This window comes from Nicotiana tabacum, chromosome 15 (assembly GCF_000715075.1).
Source record: "Nicotiana tabacum cultivar K326 chromosome 15, ASM71507v2, whole genome shotgun sequence".
Taxonomy (NCBI): Eukaryota; Viridiplantae; Streptophyta; class Magnoliopsida; order Solanales; family Solanaceae; genus Nicotiana; species Nicotiana tabacum.
Window position 1 is genome coordinate 82,407,580 of NC_134094.1, and position 24,867 is coordinate 82,432,446.

The window sequence follows — 24,867 nt, forward strand, 5'->3', positions numbered from 1 at the left end:
TTTTTTTGTTTTTAAGTTTTAATTTTTGTTTGTCAAATTTATCGAAGTAGACACCAAATTCTAGGAAAAGGAAAAGGGAAATTGATGAAAGATATATATACTTGGTATAAGGCTATAAGTCATGAATACAAATTCTTTGAATTTTTAAGAGACTTCTGCATTTTTCTTCAATTAATTTTGCTGAACTTAGAGGAATATTTGCAGGCAACCAAATGGAATATGAAGTGCAGATAAAGAACAGAATCCGACAATTCATTGCTTCGATATAGTTTATTTATAAATTCCCGCTATATTATCCCCAAGCTCAATGGCTATAACAAGTTGTTTATGGAATAAAGTGAAGATTATAAAGGCTGAAAGAGTAAGTTATCTGTTATATATTCTTTCTATTCGCTAACTACAATAAAAAATTGAAAGATTGCTTGTTATATTCTGCCCGAAAAATGACACAAATCCGAATATGAGGATCATTGCGTTATGTGTTTTGTTTACCCGAAAAATGGATAGAGTTGAATTTATATGTAGTTCTAAGGATACGTGGTATAACTTGGCACAAATCGGAAAGTAAGCAAAAATATATTGAGTATTGACAGTATAAAGAATGAAATACAAACCAAACTGAATGGAAAATATTTTATGAACCACCAAGTTGAATCAATGTACTAAGCGCAAAAAGGGATAATCTCTATGTGAATATCACTATATCTTTCTATTTGAATATCAATAATATGAGAGTGTATGAATGCCTTAATGTTGGGATCTCTTACAAAAATAATAGTCATCCCTCTTATACTGGAGGGATCCTACTTTGGATATAATTAAAAATACATAGTGGGGAACCCATGATAGATTAGCTTTTCCCTAATTCCCGCCGAGATTCTCTCCCTCAATGTGGCTATAACGGCTCTTGTCTCTTGGCTCGATCTTGATCGGACTTGGTATTAGTCGATTTTCAGGTTTAGAGCTCGATATTGACTCGGGGCCCGGTATTGACTTTGGCTCGATATTGGTCGGTCTCTGGCTCTTAAGCTCGATAACACCACCTCACATCATAGTTCCATTTGGACTCGAGCTCGGTAATGAGTTCGAGATCGGCATTCGATCGGTCCCAGAAATTTGAGCTCGGTAACCTGGCTTCAGATCTCATCCCGATATTATGAAGATGACATTCGATCCATTATGTTCCAATATTGACTAGTCATACGAAGGTCGAAACCAGTTTTGACCGTATATAAATAGTTTTCTCGTTTCTCGAGAAGAATGTGGCGAGAAATGACATGATTTTCTAACGGTATGACTAGATATAAACTGACGTTTTCATCGAACCAGATCATGACGTATGTGATAGCTGTCTCGTCGGTTCAGTTACCAAGGCTTTAAATGAGTGTCAGAAGATGGTCGACCGCTACTGATATTGAACCGTCATTACCAATTCTATAAATAGCTCCTCTCTTCACCATTTTTACTTTCAGATCTCCAATCACCAAATATACTAAGTTCTTATTGTATCTTCTGAGTTCTTCATCTGTGAATTTGTGATTCTCACTTACAAAATCTCTCTTCAAAACACCAAATCTTTGTCATCTCTTTCTGTTTTCAATCTTTACATCTAAATGGCAAAAACGTCAAAAATTGTTCCCCAAAAAGAAAAAGCTTCTTCTTCGCGGCCCGCCGGCGACAAAACACCGATAGAGCCACGACCTGAGGAGTGTGTTCCCGGGGGTATGTTCTTACCTCTGATTTGAAGATCGACAAAGCCTCGTCGGTTCCCAGTTGATGCGAGCCAGTATCGAGGTATATGTGCTCGATAACCGAGGAACATCTTGAACAGTTAAGAAAAGATTGCAACTGGGAGAACAAAGAAGTGATAATCCCGGCTCCCGAAAAAGATATTACTACCCATGTGAAAGGGGTTTTAAGCGTTTATACTTACCCTTTTACGTTGGGCTCGCTCGACCCTGTTGTCATCGATTTTTGCCGCCAATACCGAACAACCCTAGGCCAAATCCATCCTTCTTTTTGGCGGATTGTTATTTTGATCCGCTTCTTCGTGAACAAAATCGAGGGGATGCCTTTCACCCTCGACTACCTCATCAGATTGTACAGCCCCCGCCTCTATCAAGGTGGGTTAATATAACTCCACTGTCGGGCTAACAAAGTGCTATTCTCGAGTATAGACGAGGACAAGGACCAAGGCTGGATGGGCAGGTTCATTCGAGTGAAGACCTCCAATCTAATCCCGGCCTAGAAGATGCCGTTTCCCGAGGAATAGAACATGAAGCGTAAGTATAATTCTACTGTTAGCTCCTATTGTTTCTTTCTCTTTCGTTTCTCTTACCGATATCCTTTTTCGTGATGTAGCGGTTGCTTGGATGCCCGGTGCTATTCCTAACCTTAAGAGCTGGGTACAGGACCTGGCTTCGACCTTTACCTATGCCAAGTGCTCGTGGTGCGACTTATCAAAGGGCCGATGGGAGGCTAAAACTCATGATAAGCCTCTTTCCCATGACTTCGACGATTCGAACAAAATGTCTTTTTTATACTTAACCAATTTTCTTGTGTGTAGGCCTGGGCAAAGATGTCATGAGGCCCCTGTCTGGCGAGGAAGAGACTTTGACCCCGGTTCCGAAATCAGTGAAGGACAATAAGAGAAAAAGGGTCTTTACTTCCGAGGATCCAAAACTTAAGACAAGGACGACTCGTAAGCCAAGGAAGAATACCATCCTTTTGACCGAAGAATCAGTTCGGCGTCTAAGGGATGAAGACAAAGAAGAAGAAGAAAACGATAGGTCCATACTGGTGGCCCGAGTGAAGAAGAGCGCCGAGGCTCCAAAGGCTACTGAATCGATGAAGGCTTCAAAGATTCTATTTTGTGATGAGGGAGTCTCGGGAAGAGAATTGGTCGAAGTCCCCGAGTCATCGAAGATCGAGGCTACTCCCACCATAATGAGCCAATGGTGGGTACGGCTGCGGGGGCTGGTCTCGAGGCCCCTCGAGATGGAGAGAACTCCCCAAGTGATTCACTTGGGGCAATAGAAATTGGAGGCTCCCCGCTGCTCCCCTCGTTTTCTGAGGAAATGATTCGAGAGGCTTGGGCCTTGAAGACCCTTTCTGTCGAAGGAGGCCACAGAAGGGAAGATCCCTTTCGTGATTATTTTACTAGGGTCGAAGATGCTACCGGCCTGAGCGATTTGGAAGTCTCAAGGAAGGACTTGGGTGAGGCATTGGGCCTTTTTAACGAAGTACAGCGAGCTCTGAATCGGGTAAGCCTTAACTCTCTTGGTTGGTATTATCTGTGTTTGTTTTCCTCTTCTAACTTCTTTTCTATCTGTGTAGGCCTCAGCGCTTAATCGGGATGCATGTTCTCGGTCCCGAGTTGAGCTGAGTCGGTACGAGGCCGACCGGGAGAGAAATGACCTCAGACTTCTTTGTGAGCAAAAAGAATAGGAGACCAAGGACCTCCGAGCCGAGTTGACCAAGGCTCACCAAGATCAGACCGATCTGACCGAGCAGGTAATGAAAATCTTAAAAACTCATGGGTTCGATTCGGGATCGGAGGCTAAGATTTCGATCTCACAGTTGCAGCAGAAGCTCGAGATGATCGGGCAGCTCCATGAGGAGGTCAATATAATAAAAGCGGAGACCTTGGGGTAAAAAGAAGGTATAGACAACCTTGCTGCAGAGAAGAGAGGCTGCTCGAGCCCAATTATCATCGGCCAAAAGTCAACTTCAAGGCATGAAGGAGAGGAGCTCGGTTCAAGTAAGAAAAATAGAGGAGCTCGAGGCTCGGTTGGCTTCCGAACTTGCCAAGGCCAAATATGAAGCTGAAAAAGCAAAGGCCGAGGCAGATGCATTCGTGGCCGTCTATCGGGCCGATGCTGAAGCCGCTCAAGTACAAGCAAGAGAGGCAATTGGGACCGCTCAAACTCGAGCATATTGGGTTGCTGAACTCGCCAAATGCCAATCTCGTAGGGAAACCCTCGAGGAAATCCATGCTTGAGGTTTCGATCTTACCGAAGAGATAAAAAAGGCTAAAGAGCTTGAGCCGATGCAGGAGCCCTGGATTCCAATGATGATGATGATGACGAGAGCAAGAACGGGTATGAGAGTGGGGAGGAGCTTGATGGAGAAGAGACTTCTCCCGGAGATGATCAGGAACCTTAGGGTTTTTTATTTTTGATCTTTTTGTGTAGGGTCTTGATCGGACCTTGTAAATACTCATATATATGAAGATCTTTTCCTTTCCCGACTTGTCGTTGTTTCATTTTCTGCCTTGTAAAAATTTTGTTTCATTCATGCCTCATGAAAGTTTTCATAAGTTCGAGGCTTTAGGCAATTTGATCGAAGTCGGACCTTGTAGTCTTTATAACCAAGGGAGCATTTGCTCGAACTTGAATTAAAAATAGCCCTTAGGCTTAATAGTCGAGTGTGTTTGCTCGAACTTGAAGCAAGAGTAGCCCTTAGGCTTAATAGTCGAGTGAGTGAACTGAAGTGATGTAGCCTTTAGGTTTAATAGTCGAGTGAGTGTTTGCTCGAATTCAAAGTGATGTAGCCCTTAGTCTTAATAGTCAAGTGAGTTTTTGCTCGAGCTCGAAGTAATATTGCCCGTAGGCTTAATAGTCGAGTGAGTGTTTGCTCGAACTCGAAGTAATGTAGCCAGTAGGATTTATGGTCGAGTGAGTGATTGCTCGAACTCGAGGTAAAAGTAGCCCTTAGGTTAATAGTCGAGTGAGTGCTTGCTCGAACTCGAAGTAAGAGTAGCCCGTAGGCTTAATAGTCGAGTGAGTGTTTGCTCGAACTCGAAGTAACATAGCCCGTAGGCTTTATGGTCGAGTGAGAGTTTTTCTCGAACTCGAAGTGATTTAGCTCGTAGGCTTTATGGTCGAGTTAGTGTTTTGCTCGAACTCGAAGTGATGTAGCCCGTAGGCTTTATGGTCGAGTGAGAGTTTTTCTCGAACTCGAAGTGATTTAGCTCGTAGGCTTTATGGTCGAGTTAGTGTTTTGCTCGAACTCGAAGTGATGTAGCCCGTAGGCTTTATGGTCGAGTGAGAGCTTGCTCGAACTCGAAGTAAGAGTAGCCCTTAGGATTAATAGTCGAGTGAGTGTTTGCTCAAACTCGAAGTAATGTAGCCCGTAGGCTTTTATGGTCGAGTGAGTACTTGCTCGAACTCGAAGTAAGAATAGCCCTTAGGCTTAATAGTCGAGTGAGTGTTTGCTCGAACTCGAAGTAATGTAGCCCGTAGGCTTTTATGGTCGAGTGAGTGCTTGCTCAAACTCGAAGTAAGAGTAGCCCTTAGGCTTAATAGTCGAGCGAGTGATTGCTCGAATTCGAAGTAATGTAGCCCGTAGGCTTTATGGTCGAGCGAGTGCTTGCTCGAGCTAAAAGTAAGAGTAGCCCTTAGGCTTAATAGTCAAGTGAGTGTTTGCTCGAACTCGAAGTAATGTAGCCCGTAGGCTTTTATGGTCGAGTGGGTGCTTGCTTGAACTCGAAGTAAGAGTATCCCTTAGGCTTAATAGTCGAGTGAGTGATTGCTCAAACTCGAGGTAAAAGTAGCCCTTAGGCTTAATAGTCGAGTGAGTGCTTGCTCGAACTCGAAATAAGATTTGCCCTTAGGCTTAGTAATCGAGTGAGTGATTGCTCGAACTCGAAGTAATGTAGCCCGTAGGCTGAGTAGTCGAGTGAGTGTTTACTCGAACTCGAAGTAATGTAGCCCGTATGCTTAGTAGTCGAGTGAGTGATTGCTCGAACTCGAAATAAGATTAGTCCTTAGGCTTCTTTGCATAATAGATCTCAAAATAGAGGAATTTTTCTGGGATATAAGATATCGGCAAAGAAGAATTTTTTCTTTATAAGTCTTTATACATGTGTTCATGTTTTGTGCCAAGGCTCGGGCCAACTACATGGGCATGGCTCGTTTAACCATTTGGCCCTTACAATTTGTTCTGTCGAGACCCTGTTGACATGAAGTAATGAAGTAACTTCCTTTGCACCGAACTTGATAATCATCATTGATATATTCGATGACAATACCCCCCAGTATTTGAGGTTCATTTGTAAGGAGGCCTCGGATACTGTTGAATTGTTCCAAGTTAGCACGATCAATGGTTGCCTCATTAAAAAACCTTGCCGAAAAACCCATTTGGGACAAAGATCGGTCTAAGGGAAAAAGAGTGCAACACGTGCTTTCTGGCCTAAAGGCTTCGAGTTGAATAATCCATCCCTGTCTTTGGTGGAACACTTGCAAGGGTTAGTTTCGAAATATAATTGAACAAGGGAGGATCGTACCTTAGAAGTAGTATCGTTTTAGGTGTGACACGTTCCAATTGCTTGGTAGTTAATTGTCGTTTATCACACCGAGCTTGTAGGATTTCTATTATATGGCCGGTATCGGTCCCTGATCGACCTTTGTTCTCGGTTGGTATCCCTTTTAATAACGGACCCAGAACCTAATTGGACGTCTTCAACTTTGATCTTCGATTGATATCGATTATATACATCGGCCCAAGTAATAGCCGGGTACTCGATCAAATTCTGCTTCAACTGTCGTGAAGCCATCGAGCTCCGCTTGTTCAGTCCTTGAGTGAAAACTTGTACAACCCAATCATCAGTGACCCGTGGTAGATCCATTCATTTCGTTTGGAAAAGAGATACGAACTCTCTTAGCATCTCGTTGTCCTTCTGTCTTACCTTGAAAAGGTCCGACTTCCTGGTCTCGACCTTTATGGCCCCAACATGTACTTTTACGAAAGAATCTGTAAGCATAGCAAAAGAATCGATAGAGTTAGACGGTAAATTATGATACTATATCATTGCTCCCTTTGATAGGGTTTCACCAAATTTTTTCAATAATACAGATTCGATCTCATCGTCCTCTAGATCGTTCCCTTTGATGGCTCATGTGTAAGAAGTGACATGTTCGTTGGGATCGATCGTTCCATTATATTTAGGAATCTCAGACATGCGAAACTTCTTTGGGATCGGTTTAGGAGCCGCGCTCGGGGGGAAAGGCTTTTGTACGAATTATTTGGAATCTAAGACCTTCAATATCGGTGGTGCCCCCAGGATCTGCTCAACCCTAGAGTTATACGTTTCTACTTTTTTGTCGTTTGTCTCGATCCTCCTTTATCCTGACTCTATTCGTTTTGTCAGTTCTTCGAGCATCTTAACAATTTCGGGATTAGTCCCCGATTCTTGCTTATTTGACTTTACTATAGCTGGTCCCGTTTTGTGGGTGACTTCTTGGGATGGACTGGGCTCGAGTCTGGTCGGTGCCTGGGTTTGGCTCTGCAACTGGGCTATTGCTACTTGTTGAGCTTGCAACATCTCGAAAATCATACGCAAGCTGATTAGTTTTCCTCAGCGTTTTGGGTATTTCGAGCTGCAGACCGAGTTACACTATGAATGCTATTTTCAGGGTCGAAACGTTGATTCGCCTCGATGGCCGCATGTGAATTAACGTCTATTGGCTCTTCGACCCGAGCTCCAACGGGATCGACGAGTGGCCTCCCACCCCTGGGGGTTAAGTTGTTGTTCTCATCCTGAAGGCCAGCTTCGTTGTCGATATGTAGGGCCATTAATTGAGGATTCGTTGTTTTTAACCTGAAATCAAAGATACTTCCAAGAGCAATTGTAAAATGGTATGTTTTGTAAAGATTCGTACCAAATAACCACTGTTATCCTTAGCCCCACGGTGGGCGCCAAACTGTTTACCCAAAAAGCGGATAAAGTTGAATTTATATGTAGTTCTAAGGATACGTGGTATAACTTGGCACAAATCGGAAAGTAAGTAGAAATATATTGTGTATTGACAGTATAAAGAATGAAATACAAACCAAATTGAATGGAAGATATTTTATAAACTACCAAGATGAATCAATGTACTAAGCCCAAAAAGGGATAATCTCTATGTGAATATTAGTATATCTTTCTATGTGAATATCAATAATATGAGAGTGTATGAATGCCTTAATGTTGGGATCTCTTACAGAAATAATAGGCATCCCTTTTATAGTGGAGGGCTCTTACTTTGGATATAATTAAAAATAAATAGTGGGGAACCCATGATAGATTAGCTTTTCCCTAATACCCTTCGAGATTCTCTCCCTTAGTACGGCTGTAACGGCTCTTGTCTCTTGGCTCGATCTTGATCGGACTTGGTATTAGTCGATTTTCAGGTTTAGAGCTCGATATTGACTCGGGGCCCGGTATTGACTTTGGCTCGATATTGGTCGGTCTCTGGCTCTTAAGCTCGATAACACCACCTCACATCATAGTTCCATTTGGACTCGAGCTCGGTAATGAGTTCGAGATCGGCATTCGATCGGTCCCAGAAATTTGAGCTCGGTAACCTGGCTTCAGATTCTCATCCTGATATTATGAAGATGACCTTCGGTCCATTATGTTCCAATCTTGACTAGTCATACGAAGGTCGAAAACGTTTTTGACCGTATACATATTTAAGTTTTATGCACTAACCGTGTTTAGATTTTTTATAGAATTAGGTTAAAGAGATGTAATATTCCTATCTTATATAAAACTTGAAAAATAGAGTAGTAACTTGCAATAACAAATAATTACATCACTAACACAACAATTCTTTGCATTGTTATTGTATATAACTTAGATTCTTAAGTTATTAATCCATAGTTGCACAAGTTTTGGATGACTTACTGTCATTTGTAATATAACGTCTGATCCATCCTAAAGTACCAAAATTGAAAGGAATATGTTTAGAAAGTTATGGTAAAAGAATTAATGAGAAGATGGTGCTCCTTGAAATTTAGTGCAAATTTGTCGGTGTAGATATTTCAAATGTGGCCAGAGATGAAAAAGATAGTTCTAATTGTTAGGGTTTTGTCCTCAATTGCTGGTCTATTAGGATTCTTTTTTTTTGAAAGAAAGAAAAAAGACTCCTAAAAAGAATAAATCTCCTTCATATGCCTTATTTTTTTCTGAATAAATTTTTTTACACGTCTATAAATTGAAGATCCCCCTCACAACAATTATTAGACATCCTCCACAATGCAGTCATTAAAAAAATTTTGTTTAGGGAGAAATTATTCTCTAAAAAAATTTATTCTCTTTTTATATTAGTGATAGAATCATATGTAGGTCGATTGACCAAATCATAATAAATTATTATGTCTAATTTAGTATATTTTTTTTTAATATTCTAGTTTATCGTCCATCAAACTTTGCATTGTTCTTCATGCACCATATTATTTCGATTCCAACGCCATGGAAGGGAAACTTGAGATGAAAATCCTCTCTTAGAATCTATTGGATTCCACAATGCAGCATATTATCCAATGAAGATTCCTTTTTCCTTTGGATTTGGAAATAGATTTTGTGCTCCTCTAATGTTTCCCGCCGGCCCAACCCGCCAAAAGAGAGAAAGGAAATCAGAGTTTATGTACAAGGGGTTTTCCTCTAATTTTTTGCACCTAAATGAAGTACGTAAACCATGAGATATCAAGCCAAGGTTCATAAAAAAACCTAGACGGTTACTACCATCTTTTATCTCTATATAGAATAGGAAAGGCAAAACACTTTTAAGATACCAAGTGTAGTCAAATATTAGATGTCAAGTGTATATTTTTAGGATAAAAGTGGTAGTTCCGAAATGTGAGTTATAATAAAAACGTGAGAGTTTCAATTCCAAACTGTTGGTGGAGCATAAAATTAATGTGTTATTTGGTAAACGAAATTAAATAATTTGCTAAATTAAATAATATTAACGTGGTAGTTCAAAAAATGGTTCTAAAGTAATGTGGGAGCATAAAACTAATGTGGTATTTGGTAAAAGAAACTAAATAATTTTCTAAATTAAATAACATCGTCATCTGAACATTCTAAGTTATTTTTTAATTTGAATTTGAAAAGAATTAAATATTTATATCTTCTTTAAGGAAGTAATAATTTTTATACATTGGGATAAGTTAAAATATAAAATAAAGTAAATGAATTTACTTAAAATATTAAATATATGAGGACTTTGAAAATTTAAAAACAATTCTAAACAGCAAAATAAGATCTTAAATAAAATATCTATAATATAGAGGTAATGTGAGAGTATTATGATAATTCTCAAAAATATTTATTTAAATAATACCTGAATTTTTAGCAATAAATTTAATGTAAGTAAATTAAATTAGTAGGAGTAGAAAAAATCTATATTATAATTTTTTATATTTAATTTTTTTAAGGAAATAGTAATTTCTATATATTAAAAATTACTTATTCTGAAACCTATTCTATTTTAAATTGGGAAGTTATCAACACGTAATATAACTCCATTCATGCACGAGTTTGCCGTAAAAAATATCAAACCTAAGATATAATTATTTGGTTATAGGTCATTGGTTACAGAGTTAAAATCTATATTGTATGAAAGGAGAGTATTTAAATATTATTAAATGGAGAATCTATTTGTTGGATTCTATTTGCTTAAATCTTATAAAATATTATTAATTCATATTTTTAAAATCTAATTTATGATCAATAATACTCTTTTAAATAGTAATATTAATATTATATGATAGAATTCTATAGAAAAACTTTAAAACAATATGGAGAAAAAGTCACTTAGAACTTTTAGCACCAAATCTAATAAGATTTTTGATATAAAAAATTATAGAAAATAAAAATTATAGGTGACATATTAATTAAAAAAATTATCTAGAAACATGAGTTGACATATCAATTAAAATATTATAATATAAAGAAAAATAAATTTTTTAGAAAGACAGTAGATTGAGATAACTTATGACTATTTATACTTTGAGGTAAGTTAAAATATAAAATAACGTAAATAAATTTACTTAAGATATTAAAATTTTGATGGCTTTGAAAATTGAAAAAAATTCAAGCAGCAAAATAAGATCTTAAATAAAATATCTATATTATAAAAGTAATGTGAGAGTATTTTAATAATACTCAAAAATATTATTGAAAAATCTAAATAATACCTGAATATTTTTACCAATAAAACTAAAGTGAATAAATTAAATTTTCAAGAGTAGGAAAAATCTGTATTATACATTTTTATATTAAGGATATTTCGTCAAATGTAAACTAATAAAACGTCACATTAAAATGTAAAAATACTAAAAATGAATAATGCAATAATGACAAATAATAATAAACAACAAAGAGAAAAAAAAAATGTAGAAGGATGTGACTTATTTAAATTTGAGATGAGAAAGTGCATTTCCAGTTATGATGAGAAAAGTCATACAATAGATAAATAAGCTTACTCACAAAGAAAACTAAAAGATTTTATTATAAAAATATAGAAATAAGATTTATCTGAATTTGAGATGAGAAAATATCTTTTGAATTATAATGAGAAAATTCATGCAATGGATTATATAACACAACTAAAATCATAATAGATAAAACAATGAAAGAAGTGGCAAGCCACCGGAAATACTAGCAAAGCCAAATGAGTTGGCTGGTTTTTTGCTGGACGAAGAAATTCAACTTTTTGAGGTTAATTGTTCTACTTCTCTAGCAACAATTTTATAGAGACAACACGATGAAATTCATTTATTAATTTTTGATTTAATTCTTTTGAATGCGGTCACTAGATTTAGTATGCAATATACATCTAGTTTTATAAATTCTCTCTAATCTTTTTTATCTTGAAATGATGTTCGCACAGCGTGGGTATATATACTAGTTAAATTGAAAAGAAACGGAGGGTAAGGGTTTTGGTTGTTTTTTTTGGGGGGGGGGGGGGGGTTCTTCTTTAACCTTCACTATCCCTTTATGTAAATTAAAATCCTAGGTTTTTGCACAACCTTTGAAACTATGGAAAAGAGACATGAAAAGGAAAATGCAATTTGAAGAATAGCTACAGTAGCTTTCAATTCTGCTGGTTAAAGATGACTATTAACAAGTTGTAGCCATTAAATTTTGTTATTATGCATTTACATTCAAGAACCAACTACTTCTGTCTCATACTAGACTATTTCAGCCACTACTATTGACTACACTATAAGAAACATAACTGACAATTATAGTGGAGCATATTTACAGAAAGAGTGGAATATTCAGAAAGTGGTCTCTTCATTGCAGAAGCATTAGCTAAGATCAACTTGTAGTTTGATCGACATGTATAACAGAGTAAGAATGGCACCTTGCGGGAGTGGAGCATATCTTGCAACATTGGATCCGACCCACATGGCTATTACCACCAATACAACTACACTACTGCTGGTTTTGCCACAGAGCCAACTTGCGAACGAAAGGCATAATGTAAGTAAAATACCACCTCTGCCTCCCAAGATCCATGCAAGTAGATAACCAATCTTGTATCCGGCGTCCAACTTTCGATCAAGCAAGGCCATGAGGCTACTAAATGTCAAAGACAAACGAATACCTATAGTGTACATTAGGAATAAAGAGAGAAATGCAGATCTGAGCACTTCCGTAAATGGACCTCTTTCTTCATCCGGAGTTTCTTCTTCAGACTCCTCATCTTTATCATAATACGAGGAGAAGTTTTCCCTTGTATGATATTGGTACCTTTCCCAATATCTCTCTCTTCGCATTTTTCGTCTCAGATCAGCCCACCTATAGGTTCTTATGACATCGTCATATTCATATTCGTATTCCCAATCTCCCCCTAAAGGCCTGTCACTATTATCCTGGTGTCGAAGAGCCTGATCATACTGACTTCTTGATGATTCATTGGATAATACCTGCCAAAACCAAACAGACTTCCCAGTGATGTTAAAAATTAAACAAAAAGGGATTTTGGTAATGAACTAAAATTTATCACTAGCATCAGAAAAGGTGTAATGCATTGGCACAGTTTCATCAAAAGGTCCAAAAGCTCAAAAGGCGAACCTATTGAAAACCGAAAAAATCCGGAAGACCAATCAAATAAAGGGAACTAAAAGAAAAGGGAAGAAATCTACCAAAAAGACCATAATATGAAGCAAAAACAGTTCAAAAAACTATAAGGCCTCCTTTTCTTAAATCTCAATTCTCTTCCTATCAGCCCTTTAACCAGTAATATAAGCTCAGCATCAGCTCTGACCTTCCATATAAGACTTTCTTAATCTACCTCGTTATCCTCTGTTTTTATTTTTCTTTTTTCAAAATGAGCCTTTCTGTACAGTCTCATTCATACAAACAGCCATTTATCAACCAAACAGAATGCCTTAACTGCACTTGTTCCCTCCTTGAAGGTATCCTTACACACACCTTGACATTTTCTCTGAACAGAATTCTGTTGTGCTCTATGACAGCACCCTATAACCCACAGGCCACAGGTCTAAAGTGATCTCTTTCAAACTTCCAATGTTCAGTTACACTTTCTGTAAAAAGCATTGGGCAACCCCTGTTCATTACAATCCAAGGCTTGAATTGAATCTGAGAGCAGCCACTCAAAGATGTGCGACACTTCCACTAGGTGGCTTCTCGACAAACACATTCATCAATAACGCGGTGCATTTGCTTGCAGTCCATTTTCGGAAAAAGAGTTAACAGAATAGTCAACACTCGAGGCCAACTTAATATCCAGATCCTGAACCAAGAAACACGTATTCCTCCTTCAAGTTCAAAATGACTGAAAAAAGTTCAATAGTAACAGTGGATCTGTGATAGCTCCATGCATGATAAACCAGTAACTGAAGCCATTATTTGGTCTGCAATATACTAGATAAAGATAACTTAATGCAATTTCTTAGGATGCTTTGGACTACCTAGCGTCAGGAGAACCAAGACTACCTTAACAAGAATTGCTATATCAATCTCCTGCTGCATCCCAGAGTCAATCATATCAGCATAGGAAATAAAAGTTGTACAACTGGTGCTGGAAATAGTGTGTGTGTGTGAAAAAGAGAGAGCAGGGTTGGAAATAGTGTGTACGTGTGTGTGTGTGTGTGGGGGGGGGGGGGAGCGCATTACAAAAAAGTATAAACGGGAACGCTATGTAAGAAGATAAGTCCGAAAACTACCTCCTCTCTCTCTCCCCCTCCCCCAATCGAGCAAGAGGTTTAAATGACAGCCTTAGCATATACAAAAGCTTAAGATATGAATTCTAAGTTCTATAAATAAAAGATGGATATGCCAAAAACCACAAAGGGCTGACTCACATCATATGCAAGATGGATTTTCTTGAAAACCTCTTCAGCTCCTGAATCCTTGCTAACATCAGGATGATACTGCATTTATGATGTGCAATTAATTGATAGAATAAGAGTCAGTAACAGAGCATTGATAATCTAATGCAAAGCTTTTTTTAGATCACAAATGCAGGAAAGGAAACTGGATTTCTTCACACCTATGTTGCACGGACTCTTCAAAAGCCCTACCGCACCCGTGTCGACACGACATGGGTGTTGGTGTGGGATCTGTACCAGATTTGGCCAGCTTGCCTTGGGTACTTTGACTAAATTCTATGACCGAGACGTATAGATTGATTGGGTAATTGGTTTGACTTTTGGGTTTATGCTATATATATATATATATATATTTTTTTTTTTTTAAATTATTTTTTTTTGCTAACTTACTACATGGTTATAGTAGGTTAGCATTGTAAACATCTTTTGATTCTCCAATATACCCTTACAAACACATCTTCATTTCTTACAATTGAGGACTTTATTGTCTTTCCACAAAAACTACCAAGAAATTCCACATCTGGGTCCTCACTTTCCCTCCCACTTTTCCAGCGAATTTTCCCTCCCAATTTTATTCGCCTGCAACATCCTTTTCTTTTCTTTCACAGACGAGCCAAGACCAAAGAAGAGGCTTAGATTGTAACGAATAATGGCATCAAGGTCAAGTTTCAGTGGGGTTAGAATGATCTTGTTATTAAGTGCAAGAAATTGCTGTTTCTGAGAAAAGATTTCTTTTTTTAAGCTTCACCAAATATGACTGTATAGAGAAGATATTCTCTAGGTTTATCGTTCCACAGGAAATGGTGAAAACTAGAACTACGATGTATTGATGTGCTTTTGCAAATTCCTTGATAATGCTTGATGAATGAATCTTGCTTCTTGAATTTTATTCATTGAAATGAAGATGAGGAGTTTGCTGGAGAAAGAAATACGCATGAGCAGTTGCCGGAAAAAGCAATGGGGTGGAGGGATTTGTGGTTTTGCAAAAGTCCGGGTAGGGGTCCTAATAAGTGGGATGAAATTGTGGAATTTTAATGAATTTCCAAAAAACTCCTTAAATTTAGAGCCCGTTTGGACATAAGAAAATTTTCCTTTTTTTCAATTTTTTTTTGAAAACAATGTTTGGTTATCAAAATCTTACAATTTTTCCAATCTCACTTGAAAATGGGAAGGTTGCTAGTGTTTAGTTGCAAAATATGTTAAAAAAAAGACATCCAAATATGTTGCAAATATTATAAACACAACTTCATCTTCAATTCAAATTTTAGTGAAATTCCAAATTTGAAAAAAACAATTGGAATTCATGTCCAAACGCCTACTTAATTTGGTGGCAGCAAAAGTTCCAAGCTTTTAGATAAGAATATTGTACTTGAGAACAGCATTAACTTGTAACCATACAAGAAGGCTTTCCCTGTCTATGTCAACAGAAGTTTGAGACAAGAAGGCAAACCATACATACCACGGGCATGAAATATAGTTATCCATGCCTTTTACCCTGAACCAAATATTCGCATACTTGAAATGATATTTTGACAGATTGGCAAGACAAAGCAACAGTTGCAACAACAATAACATCTCATACGAAAGTTTGTCAATGGCAACCACTGCTTGGAAGAAGGAAAAGAGGGACAAGAATTGGTTGAGGTGAATGTTGTTCTTTTCCTCCTATTGTTTATATAATTAGTTGGGAAGTAACTTACTTACATCCTACTTTCTGTCTCAGTCTCTAACAATTTCCTTCTCCTAAACTACCTTCTTTTATCCTCGTATATCCCATAAAGAATGTATCCTAAAAAGACATGATAGTACCTTGAGAGCAAGAAGACGATATGCCTTTTTTATATCAGCGGAAGAAGCATTGTGTGGCACACCAAGCACGGTATAGTAGTTCTGCAGGCCACCACCGATAGCAGATGCTGAAATCCGGGTACGATGTTGAAAAATACATACGCGCTTGTTAGGCCATGCCCATGGTCCAAAAGATAAGTTCTGGTTTGAGCTACCACCTTTATCAATGGAAGTGGGAGCCAAGAAGAGATAGGTCTGCATGTTATGAACTGCTCTTATTTAGATTTGCATTGCTCCTTTTTGTTCTGACTTCTGTCTTAGCTGCAGAAATGGAAAAATGCAAAAGATTCAATCAAAGAACATTTTTGTGGGCTAGCGTCTTGACTTTAGAAAAGTTATAGATAGTGGTGTCATAAGAGGGGATATGCCTAACATGTTTTGACATTTTGTTTTCATTCAATACCTGCAAAATTGTTCTTTTATTTTTGTTGCATAAATTGTTTCCATCTTATAGCTTCACAATAAATCATTCTTTATCTCATAACTCTGCATACGGGCGGATTAAGAATGCTTGTGAGGGTCACAGAGTGATATGTATATTCACATTATAGTTAAGCAACAACAATTAGTATGCCTCAATCCCAAGCTCGCATTATAGCTAAAGACTTACAAAGTAACAAGAAGTTGCATCATTTGTAGCATCTCCGACACAAATCCTCAGCTAACACATATTTAGGGGATAGTAATCATTCTTATAAAACCCACTTTAAGGATAAGACCAGACCACAAGTTTATACTCCAAATTTTTCTAAAACTAGAGACTGTAAACCCTAAAGGTCCTCAATTGTAATATGTTTCTGAAGGTAGGAAGGAAGAACAAGCTGTTTTGTGTAGAATTCAGTAGTATTAGTAAGAAATATCATAACTTTAACTTGATAAACCAAAATTGACACAGACAAACACATCAAATTATGGTAAAAGGTAATTGGGTGTTTATTCCAATAAGCTTCAGACCATCAATATAAATACACATCAGATTCATACAAAAGATGGGGAAAGAACAATTGAAACAAAAATACTGCAGCAAAACAAACACAAAATAACAAGAATTACCAGTTGAAATCTCAAACAAGTGAAAATGGAGAAAACCCAGAAGACTGAAGAGAGCTTAGGGACAGTTGATGTGGAAAATTTTCTTTTTTCTTTCTCCTGTAATAATAAATAAATTAATTGACGGGATTTTCCGCTTCTTCTTTATTTTTTTCCCCTTTTTCTCTTTAACTTCGATAAGCACTCGAGTCCAACCATATTAATCTGTTTAATTGCATTTATATCATAATAATAACTTACACGCATGAGAACAAAAAAAATTCAATAATATACGTAATCGTTTAGCAGTAACACTGATATTTTGCTTAGTACAATGTCTAAGGCTAAAAAGCTCCTCTCTTTTTTTCTGAGAAAGTAATTGTTAGAAAAATAAATTGCAGAAACAGGGAAAGTAATAAATCGGCTTTTACCAGAAAAAGAAAATCAACTTTGATAGTATAATCACTGTTCTTTGAGCATAGGTAAAATTAACGTTATACTAATATACTATGAGTACAATTAGTTATATGAACCATTTCAAAAATTCCCATTTATTAATTTAATAAAAACTAATCAATGATTTGGCTTCACATTTCTAATGCATACAGAAAATTACTTTTGATACTCTTTTTATGAAGCATGTCAAACATTAACTTTCAATGAGAATCTTATTATGCAGAGGACCTATGTGTATTCTTGAGGGATCACCTTGTAACTCATGTTTTCGTACGTAAAAGTACATCGTAAGTTTGATGTATGCTCGAAAATTAGATCACCTTTGAAAGTACATAAAGTAAGATAATTATATTACCTTGGAGGTTATAAATATTTAAGATCATGGACTGCAAGTACCAAGAGGGTTGGAAGGTTTAGAAGCTAAACGAATTGAAGAAAATAAGTTTCGTTGAAACGGCAAGTTGGGAATGTTATAACCCATACTTTTATAGTGATACTAGGGTGATTAACATAATAAGGAGATGATATTATGAGGTATTGTAGTCGTATTATAGTCGTGTGTTAAGTTTTGAAGTCAAACGAATTAGGAAACAAAAGTCGACAAAAGTTGTCGCAAGTTACGTTCATAATTTTACTTAAACTTTAGGTCTAATATTATTGAGCTTTTCTTTCAATGTAATCGGAATTACAGGGTGATCCACCCACCAAGTTGAATATCTACGAGTCTAGTTTCTGACGCATTAAATCGTTTGTCGTTACGACGTCGGAGTGGAGAGATATTCGTATTTTCGTGAGACTGCGCAAGCAGCTCCCTTTGGGACCTACAAGGTTGGTTGAGGATTATCTTGATTTATAAACTTGTAGCCTTCGTCTCTAAGGCTCATTTCGACCCAAATGAGACCTAAAAAGTCTCTCTAGACATCCTAAATATATCCTTAGGGTTTTGAAGCGATTCCATCATCCGCAACTCAAAATCAAGATGCGGACACATTAATGCGATCCATACGACATAGGTAAGACTTTGCCATCCTCCTTTCTCCTTATAAATCGTGTTTTGGAAAGAGCTTCGTGGCTAAGGAAGATTGTCACCTCTATATTTTAGTTATACAAGCATAAGTAAGGGTGTGGATCAAATGGAACAAGGTTTAGAAGCAAGAACACAAGAGGTATGTAGGGTTTTTGTTTCGTTTTCGGCATGATTTGGTTTAGCTATGTTCTAGCCTTTCTTCTTGATATTTTAAAGGTTGTTCAAGGAAAATATCAACATATATTGTATCCTTGTATATTATTCAATTCCATATGTGAATTATGGAAGGAAATAGTTTAGGTTGGAACTTCAAAATACAACAAAAATAAAAGGGCAAATTACCATTTGGCCTATGCCTTCTGGACTTTCGTATGTTCCGTTCCTTTGATGTTTTATGTATACCTAACCCCATATGATCCTAATAACTTCATCTAAGATTATATAAGCTTAATTTCCATGTGTTGATGCTTAGATTATTCCTAAATCATATTTAGACTTTCATGTCACAAGTTAGCCACTATGAGCCGACATTACGTTCATAATTCCGTTTTGTCGAACGTTTGACACTATTACGGATAACTGGATCTCCTTTAGTTTGATGTTATCATATTGTCCGGGTATCCATTCCCGTGTATATTGTGGTACTTGCTGTTATTTTTGGGGATCCTCCAGTTTTAGGGAAAACTCTGCCGAAATTTTTGAAAATTCGAAGAGTTGGACAAATCTTGAATTCCTTGGTTATAAATTGATTATAGAGGGATCCTAATGAGTTAATCAATCTTAGTATCTCATGTACATACTCAGTTTCTCCCTAAAATGGGCATAGTCTCCTCCGTCCAATTTATGGACGACGAGCGTCGGATTACGTTTGTGATTCAGTTTATGGTTCCCTTCATGATCTCTTGAGTTCATATGATGTTGCCACATGTGTTATGCCTCATAATGCTTACATTGATAATGCTGGGGGATATAGCCCATAACACCAGCGAGGCTTATTGATTATATGCTGGGGGAAAGATAATGGTAGGCTATAATCTCGTATTTATTGGCTTATTGCACTCTAATTCACTGTACTTTACTCATGTTTGAGCTTTAATTGATGGTGTTTTGTACTTATTATGTGTTTTATGCCTTGTATGAGTGATTTCGAGCTATGTAAATGTTATGGAATAAATTTGAGTGATTTGGAGCTTTAAAATCTGAGTAAAAGCCCAAGGAATTAAGCCGGGATCGTGTTCGGGGGTCGGGGAAAAACTCCACTGCCACGGTGCGTGGGGCACCGCGGCTGCCCATTTTCCTGCTGTCTGTCAGAAATCAATTCTCTGGATTTCTCCACTACTACCCCGCATGGCGCGTCGCCCTATGCGGCATTCCTGTGTAATTTTTACAGAGTAATTTTCCTATTTCGGTTAGGAAAAGGTGATTTCGTCTGAGCCCGACCCTACTTGGTATAAATACATGAAAAATGTTAGTTTCCAGGACTTTTGACAGATTAGACCAAATGAGGCCAAGGAAGAGCGGGAGGAGCAAATGCACAAGGATTTCATCATTCCTTCCTCACTCAAGACCCGAGTTTGGATCGAATTTATGTTTTTCTATCTTTTAATTATATTTGTGATGAATTACTCCACATCTATGGAGCAGTTCCCTTTAGGGTTTGACGGAGTTGGTGTATTGATGATTGTTTGTGGATTATAATTCTAGTTTTATGTATTGAAGCGTTGTTGGATGATTTAATTATTGCATCTATATTCACTTATAGGCATTATATTGTTGGTTGAGTTCATTAATTCTTCTTAGTAATCGAAAGAGACTAGTTGAATCATTGATTAAACCTAGTTGGGAGGATAATCGAGAAAGGTTCTCCTAAAGACCAATCCATTACGCATTCTTGCATATCTTCACGTGCTTAAATTGGTTCATCTTGTGAGGTTAAAACTTAATCGAGAGAGGAGTTTTTGCTGAATGTTTGAACTAATAATTGAGTGAATTCGAGAGACTCACTTGAACATTAGAAGTGAATTATCTAGAGTTAGATCCCGAATAATTATCTTGCACATATCCTATCAAAACTCTATCTTCTCCCATTGGTAACCTTATTTGCTTATTTCTTGTCTCGATAGTCATTAGTCAATAGCTTTAGACTCTTAGTTAATTGTAGTTACTAATCATATAAATATCAATTGTTGATTCTCCTGAATAGCAATCAAGCTAGAAACTACGAAAATACTGTTTAAAGTGGTATTTTGCGCTCGTCAAATTTTGGCATCGTTGTCGGGGATTGACAATCAATAGTGTTTGAAATAGTTTGTAGTGCTAATTCAGAAATTTTTATTTTATTTTATTTTTCCCTTTTTACGTTTGGTGTTTGTTGACTGTGCACAGGTTACATGTGTAGATTGGTGCATGACTCGAGCTTCTACGAAAGAAGTGCTACCATACGATCCTAAGATAGAAAAACAACTGCGATTGCTGAGGAAGGAAAAAAATCTCACCGAGACGTTAGAAAAGGTTAGGCAATACTCAACCAAGGAACTTATGGCTGGAAACGGTGAGGATAATGCAAATTTGGCTGCGAGAGAAGCAGCCCAACGATGAGAACAAGCTGTACGGGATGCTGAAGAAATAACTATTAGAGATGCACAGATTATCTACGAAGCAAATAGGGATCGTAGAATTGCTCAAAATCAACACTTAGGTGTAGACCAGTTCGGAAATATAGCTCCCATGCATGAGAGACCACTTGGAGATTATGCTAGACCAGTCTACAATCAAGGATTATCAAGTGTGATACTACCTCCAATTGCAGCAAACAATTTTGAGTTAAAGCAAGGGTTGCTTCAAACCCTTCAGAATTATTGTGTCTTCAAAGGGAAGCCAAACGAAGATCCAAACACACATCTAATGGACTTCGAGGAGATTATGAACACCTTTCAATACAATGGCGTGTCGCAAAATGTAGTGTATCTAAGGGCATTCCCCTTTTCTCTTAAAGATGATGTAAAACAGTGGCTTCAAAGCTTACTCATGGGATCAATTAGAACATGGGAGGAGATGATAAGAAGATTCCTTGATAAATATTTCACCTCATAGGATATGTTTAAGGAGATTGTTAGAAAGTGTCAACATAGCGGAATTGAACTCTGGATGCAACTCCAGGATTTGGGGGATGGATTGACATCGGCCTCACGTAGAACATTGAGCAATGCAGCTGGAGGTCCATTGATGAAGAGCACTCTAGAGGAGATAGTTACAATTCTTAATGAGTTATCTGAAGATGCTAATCAGTGGCCCTCTGAAAGTGCTGAAAGAAGAAGATCATTTGGTGTTCACCAAGTTGATGCTAACACATCTGTGCAGGTACAACTTGATGTTATGTCTAAAGAGATAAGGAAGTTGGCCTTGGCGTCGATACAAAGTGAGCCTTACGCAGTTTGTGATATATATGGAAGAGGACACCCTACTTATGAGTGTGAAGCCTCAACTGAGGAAGTAAATATTGTGGGAAACTACAATTTTAATGCAATGGGTCAGAGGCACCCCAGTTTTTCATGGAGTTCACCTGGGGGTACCGTGAATGCATGGCAATAAAATAACTCTAGACCCTAAGGACAAGGAGCTCCAGCATTCCAAAATCAGCAGAGGCATCAATTTCAACCTCAACAGCCTATTCAGTCTGGCATAGAAGATCTCATGAAGGCCTTCATTCTAAAAACTGATGAGAGGCTTGAAACTCATAGCGCAGCTATCCGGGAACATGGAGAAGCTATCAAAGAAATAGGTACTTGTTTTCGAAACTTGGAAAGACAGGTTGGGCAACTAGCCACTCTATTTTCTAAGAGGATTCCAGGAACGCTCCCCGCTGATACTGAGAGAAATCCTAAAGAAACAGTGAATGTTGTGACTTTGAGAAGTGGGGAAGTGTTGAAAGATCCCACCCCGATCCAAAAAGAGGTGATACTTGAAAAAGAAAGTGGGGAGCAACTAAAAAGTGATGATGACAAGAAGAAGAAGGGCCCGATAAAAACTGAGAAGAAGAAGAAGAAGAAGGAATAAAAATCGAGAAGGAGGAACCTGAGAAGAGTGAGCATATGCATGCTTTACCTTTCCCTCAAACGCTATATAGAGAAAAGCTGGACATGCAGTTTGGGAGATTTTTGGATGTGATAAAACAAGTCCATGTAAACTTACCATTTACAGAAGTGCTCTCACAAATGCCTGTTTATACTAAATTTAAGAAAGAGATCCTGACAAAGAAGAGGAAAATAGAGGAGACCTCAGTGGTCAAGCTTACAGAGCATTGCAGTGCTATATTGAAAAATAAACTCCCACAAAAGTGTGGAGATCCAGAGAATTTTACTATACCTTGCTCATTAGGGACTATAAATTTTGACAAGTCTTTATGTGATTATGGTGCATCAATTAACTTAATGCCTCTATCTATTTATAGGAAATTGGAGAAGGAGATTGGAGCGATAAGGTCGGTACCAATATCTTTGCAGCTGGCAGACCAAACGACTTTAATACACGAGGGGATAGTGGAAGATGTATTAGTTCGGGTGGATAAGTTTGTATTTCCTGTGGATTTTATAGTGGTGAATTTGGAGGAAAACAAGGAGGTCCCCCTCATCATAGGAAGACCATTCTTAGCGACAGGTAGAGCTATACTAGATATACACTAGAGTAAACTCGAGGAGACGGTGACTTTTGATATGAATATAGAAAAGGGGGCACAAAAGGAAAAACTAGCAGCAAGTGTTGAATGGAAAGTGAAGGGCTCAAAAGAGAAGGCTGCATTGAGTGAGAAAAATAAGTGTGAGGTGTACCCCAAGAAGGCTGAGAAGAAGCTATCTTCCTGGATGTGCGTATTAGTCTGAAGGCGAGGAATGGAGCCCGACTTCTACTCAGACCCCGACTAGATGTTCAGGGAAGCTTCCTTTACCTTATGCTTTTTAATTGTGTGTCAAGGAGACATGCCACAACTTAAAGTATGGGGAAGGGGATATGTTGTATGTTGTATGTGTATGTGTTAGTTTTGTTAGTTGTAGTAGTTAAAAAATTGAAAAAACCATAAAAATTGAAAAAAATCAATTTTTCCCGATGATGGATATCATTCGACGGGTTTCTTGAGGATTAAAGTCAAAAGAAAAAGACAAAAAGGTTTTCTTTTGTTAGGTAGTGTATTAATCCCCCCTTGATTTTTCTTTGTGGCGCGGTTCTTTTCCAAGGGTTTTGTTTGAACCAGGTGTAGTTAGTTTTTATTTTTGTTAGGAGTAGGAAACCTTGTGCTATGAATTGAATGGAAGGCAATATCGCTTGACTTTATTATGCCTTGAGAATAGTGAGTGCTTTAGTTGTGATGATTAGGCTTAGTTTTTGATTCTTGTATAAGTACCTTAAATTATATAATTTTAACTTTGCTTAACTGCTTTGACTAGAGTGTCTTGATGAATCTAATCTTTATTGAGTTATGTGCTATGTGTGTGTGAGGTTTTGTGTTATTCTGTGCATTGCATTTGATATTTGGAACTTGCTCCGTGTGTTTGCAAAGCGATATAGTAGTTTTATTCAGTCTTGGAAGTGATCTAGACATTTCTTTGTTGAGCAAGTTATATGCTTTTACCCATATAATTATTATGCATCTTAGTTAACCCCTTTTGAGCCTGTAATCCTGTTTCTTTGGGAACCATATTACAAGCCCTACCCATTTGTTCGAATTGACCATCTATTTGAACCTTTTACCTCTCGTGAGCACTTGAATTTGTTATGAACTTTGCAAAAGTTGAAGTGTGGGGGTGGTTGGTTTGGCTTTTCAGTGGAACTAATGAAATAAGGAGAAAGGTGCACTATTTTGAAAAAGTAAGAGCCACTTGAATTTAATAAGAAAAAGAAAGAAAAAAAACAAGTGTATAATTGTGAAAAATATTCTTTGATAGCGGTGACTCTTGATGTAATTATGCTTACAGAAGTAGGGAGTTAATGTATATTGATATGAATGAGGAGTTTTGGTTTGACATAAGTGTGGGGTTTTGAATTGTATATATATTTATTAAATTACTTAGGGAGGTGTAGTCACTCTTATATCCAAATGTATCGTACCCATTCCACAACCTACATTACAACCAAATGAAGTCCTACTTGATCCTTGACTGAATGAACTCAATTAGTAGAGTAGTACACTACGGGCAAGCCTATGGTGCATCTTTTGTGGCATGTGAATGTTGTTTCTAAGAATGAGCGAATTCCTTCTATCTTGAGTTCCTAATTGTTCTTAAATTTTATTGTGTGTGGAACTACTCTCCATTGTTGTGTGAGGGAACTTAATTCACGAAGGAAAGGTAATGTCGTTGACCTTTATGTTAGAGTAAGTGAGA

At 37.4% G+C, this 24,867-nt stretch overlaps 1 protein-coding gene across 1 annotated transcript; it reads right to left on the reverse strand.

Annotated features, from left to right (window-relative positions):
- Positions 1-11,829: 11,829 nt before the first annotated feature.
- LOC107762969 (uncharacterized) lies at positions 11,830-17,238 on the reverse strand. The gene is made up of 4 exons (XM_016581372.2): positions 17,035-17,238; positions 15,943-16,242; positions 14,107-14,175; positions 11,830-12,705 (listed from the first exon to the last, which is right to left on the reverse strand). The coding sequence occupies exons 2-4, from the start codon at positions 16,180-16,182 to the stop codon at positions 12,085-12,087; spliced, it is 930 nt and encodes a 309-aa protein (XP_016436858.2). The 5' UTR covers positions 16,183-16,242; positions 17,035-17,238; the 3' UTR covers positions 11,830-12,084.
- Between the last annotated feature and the right edge of the window lie 7,629 nt (positions 17,239-24,867).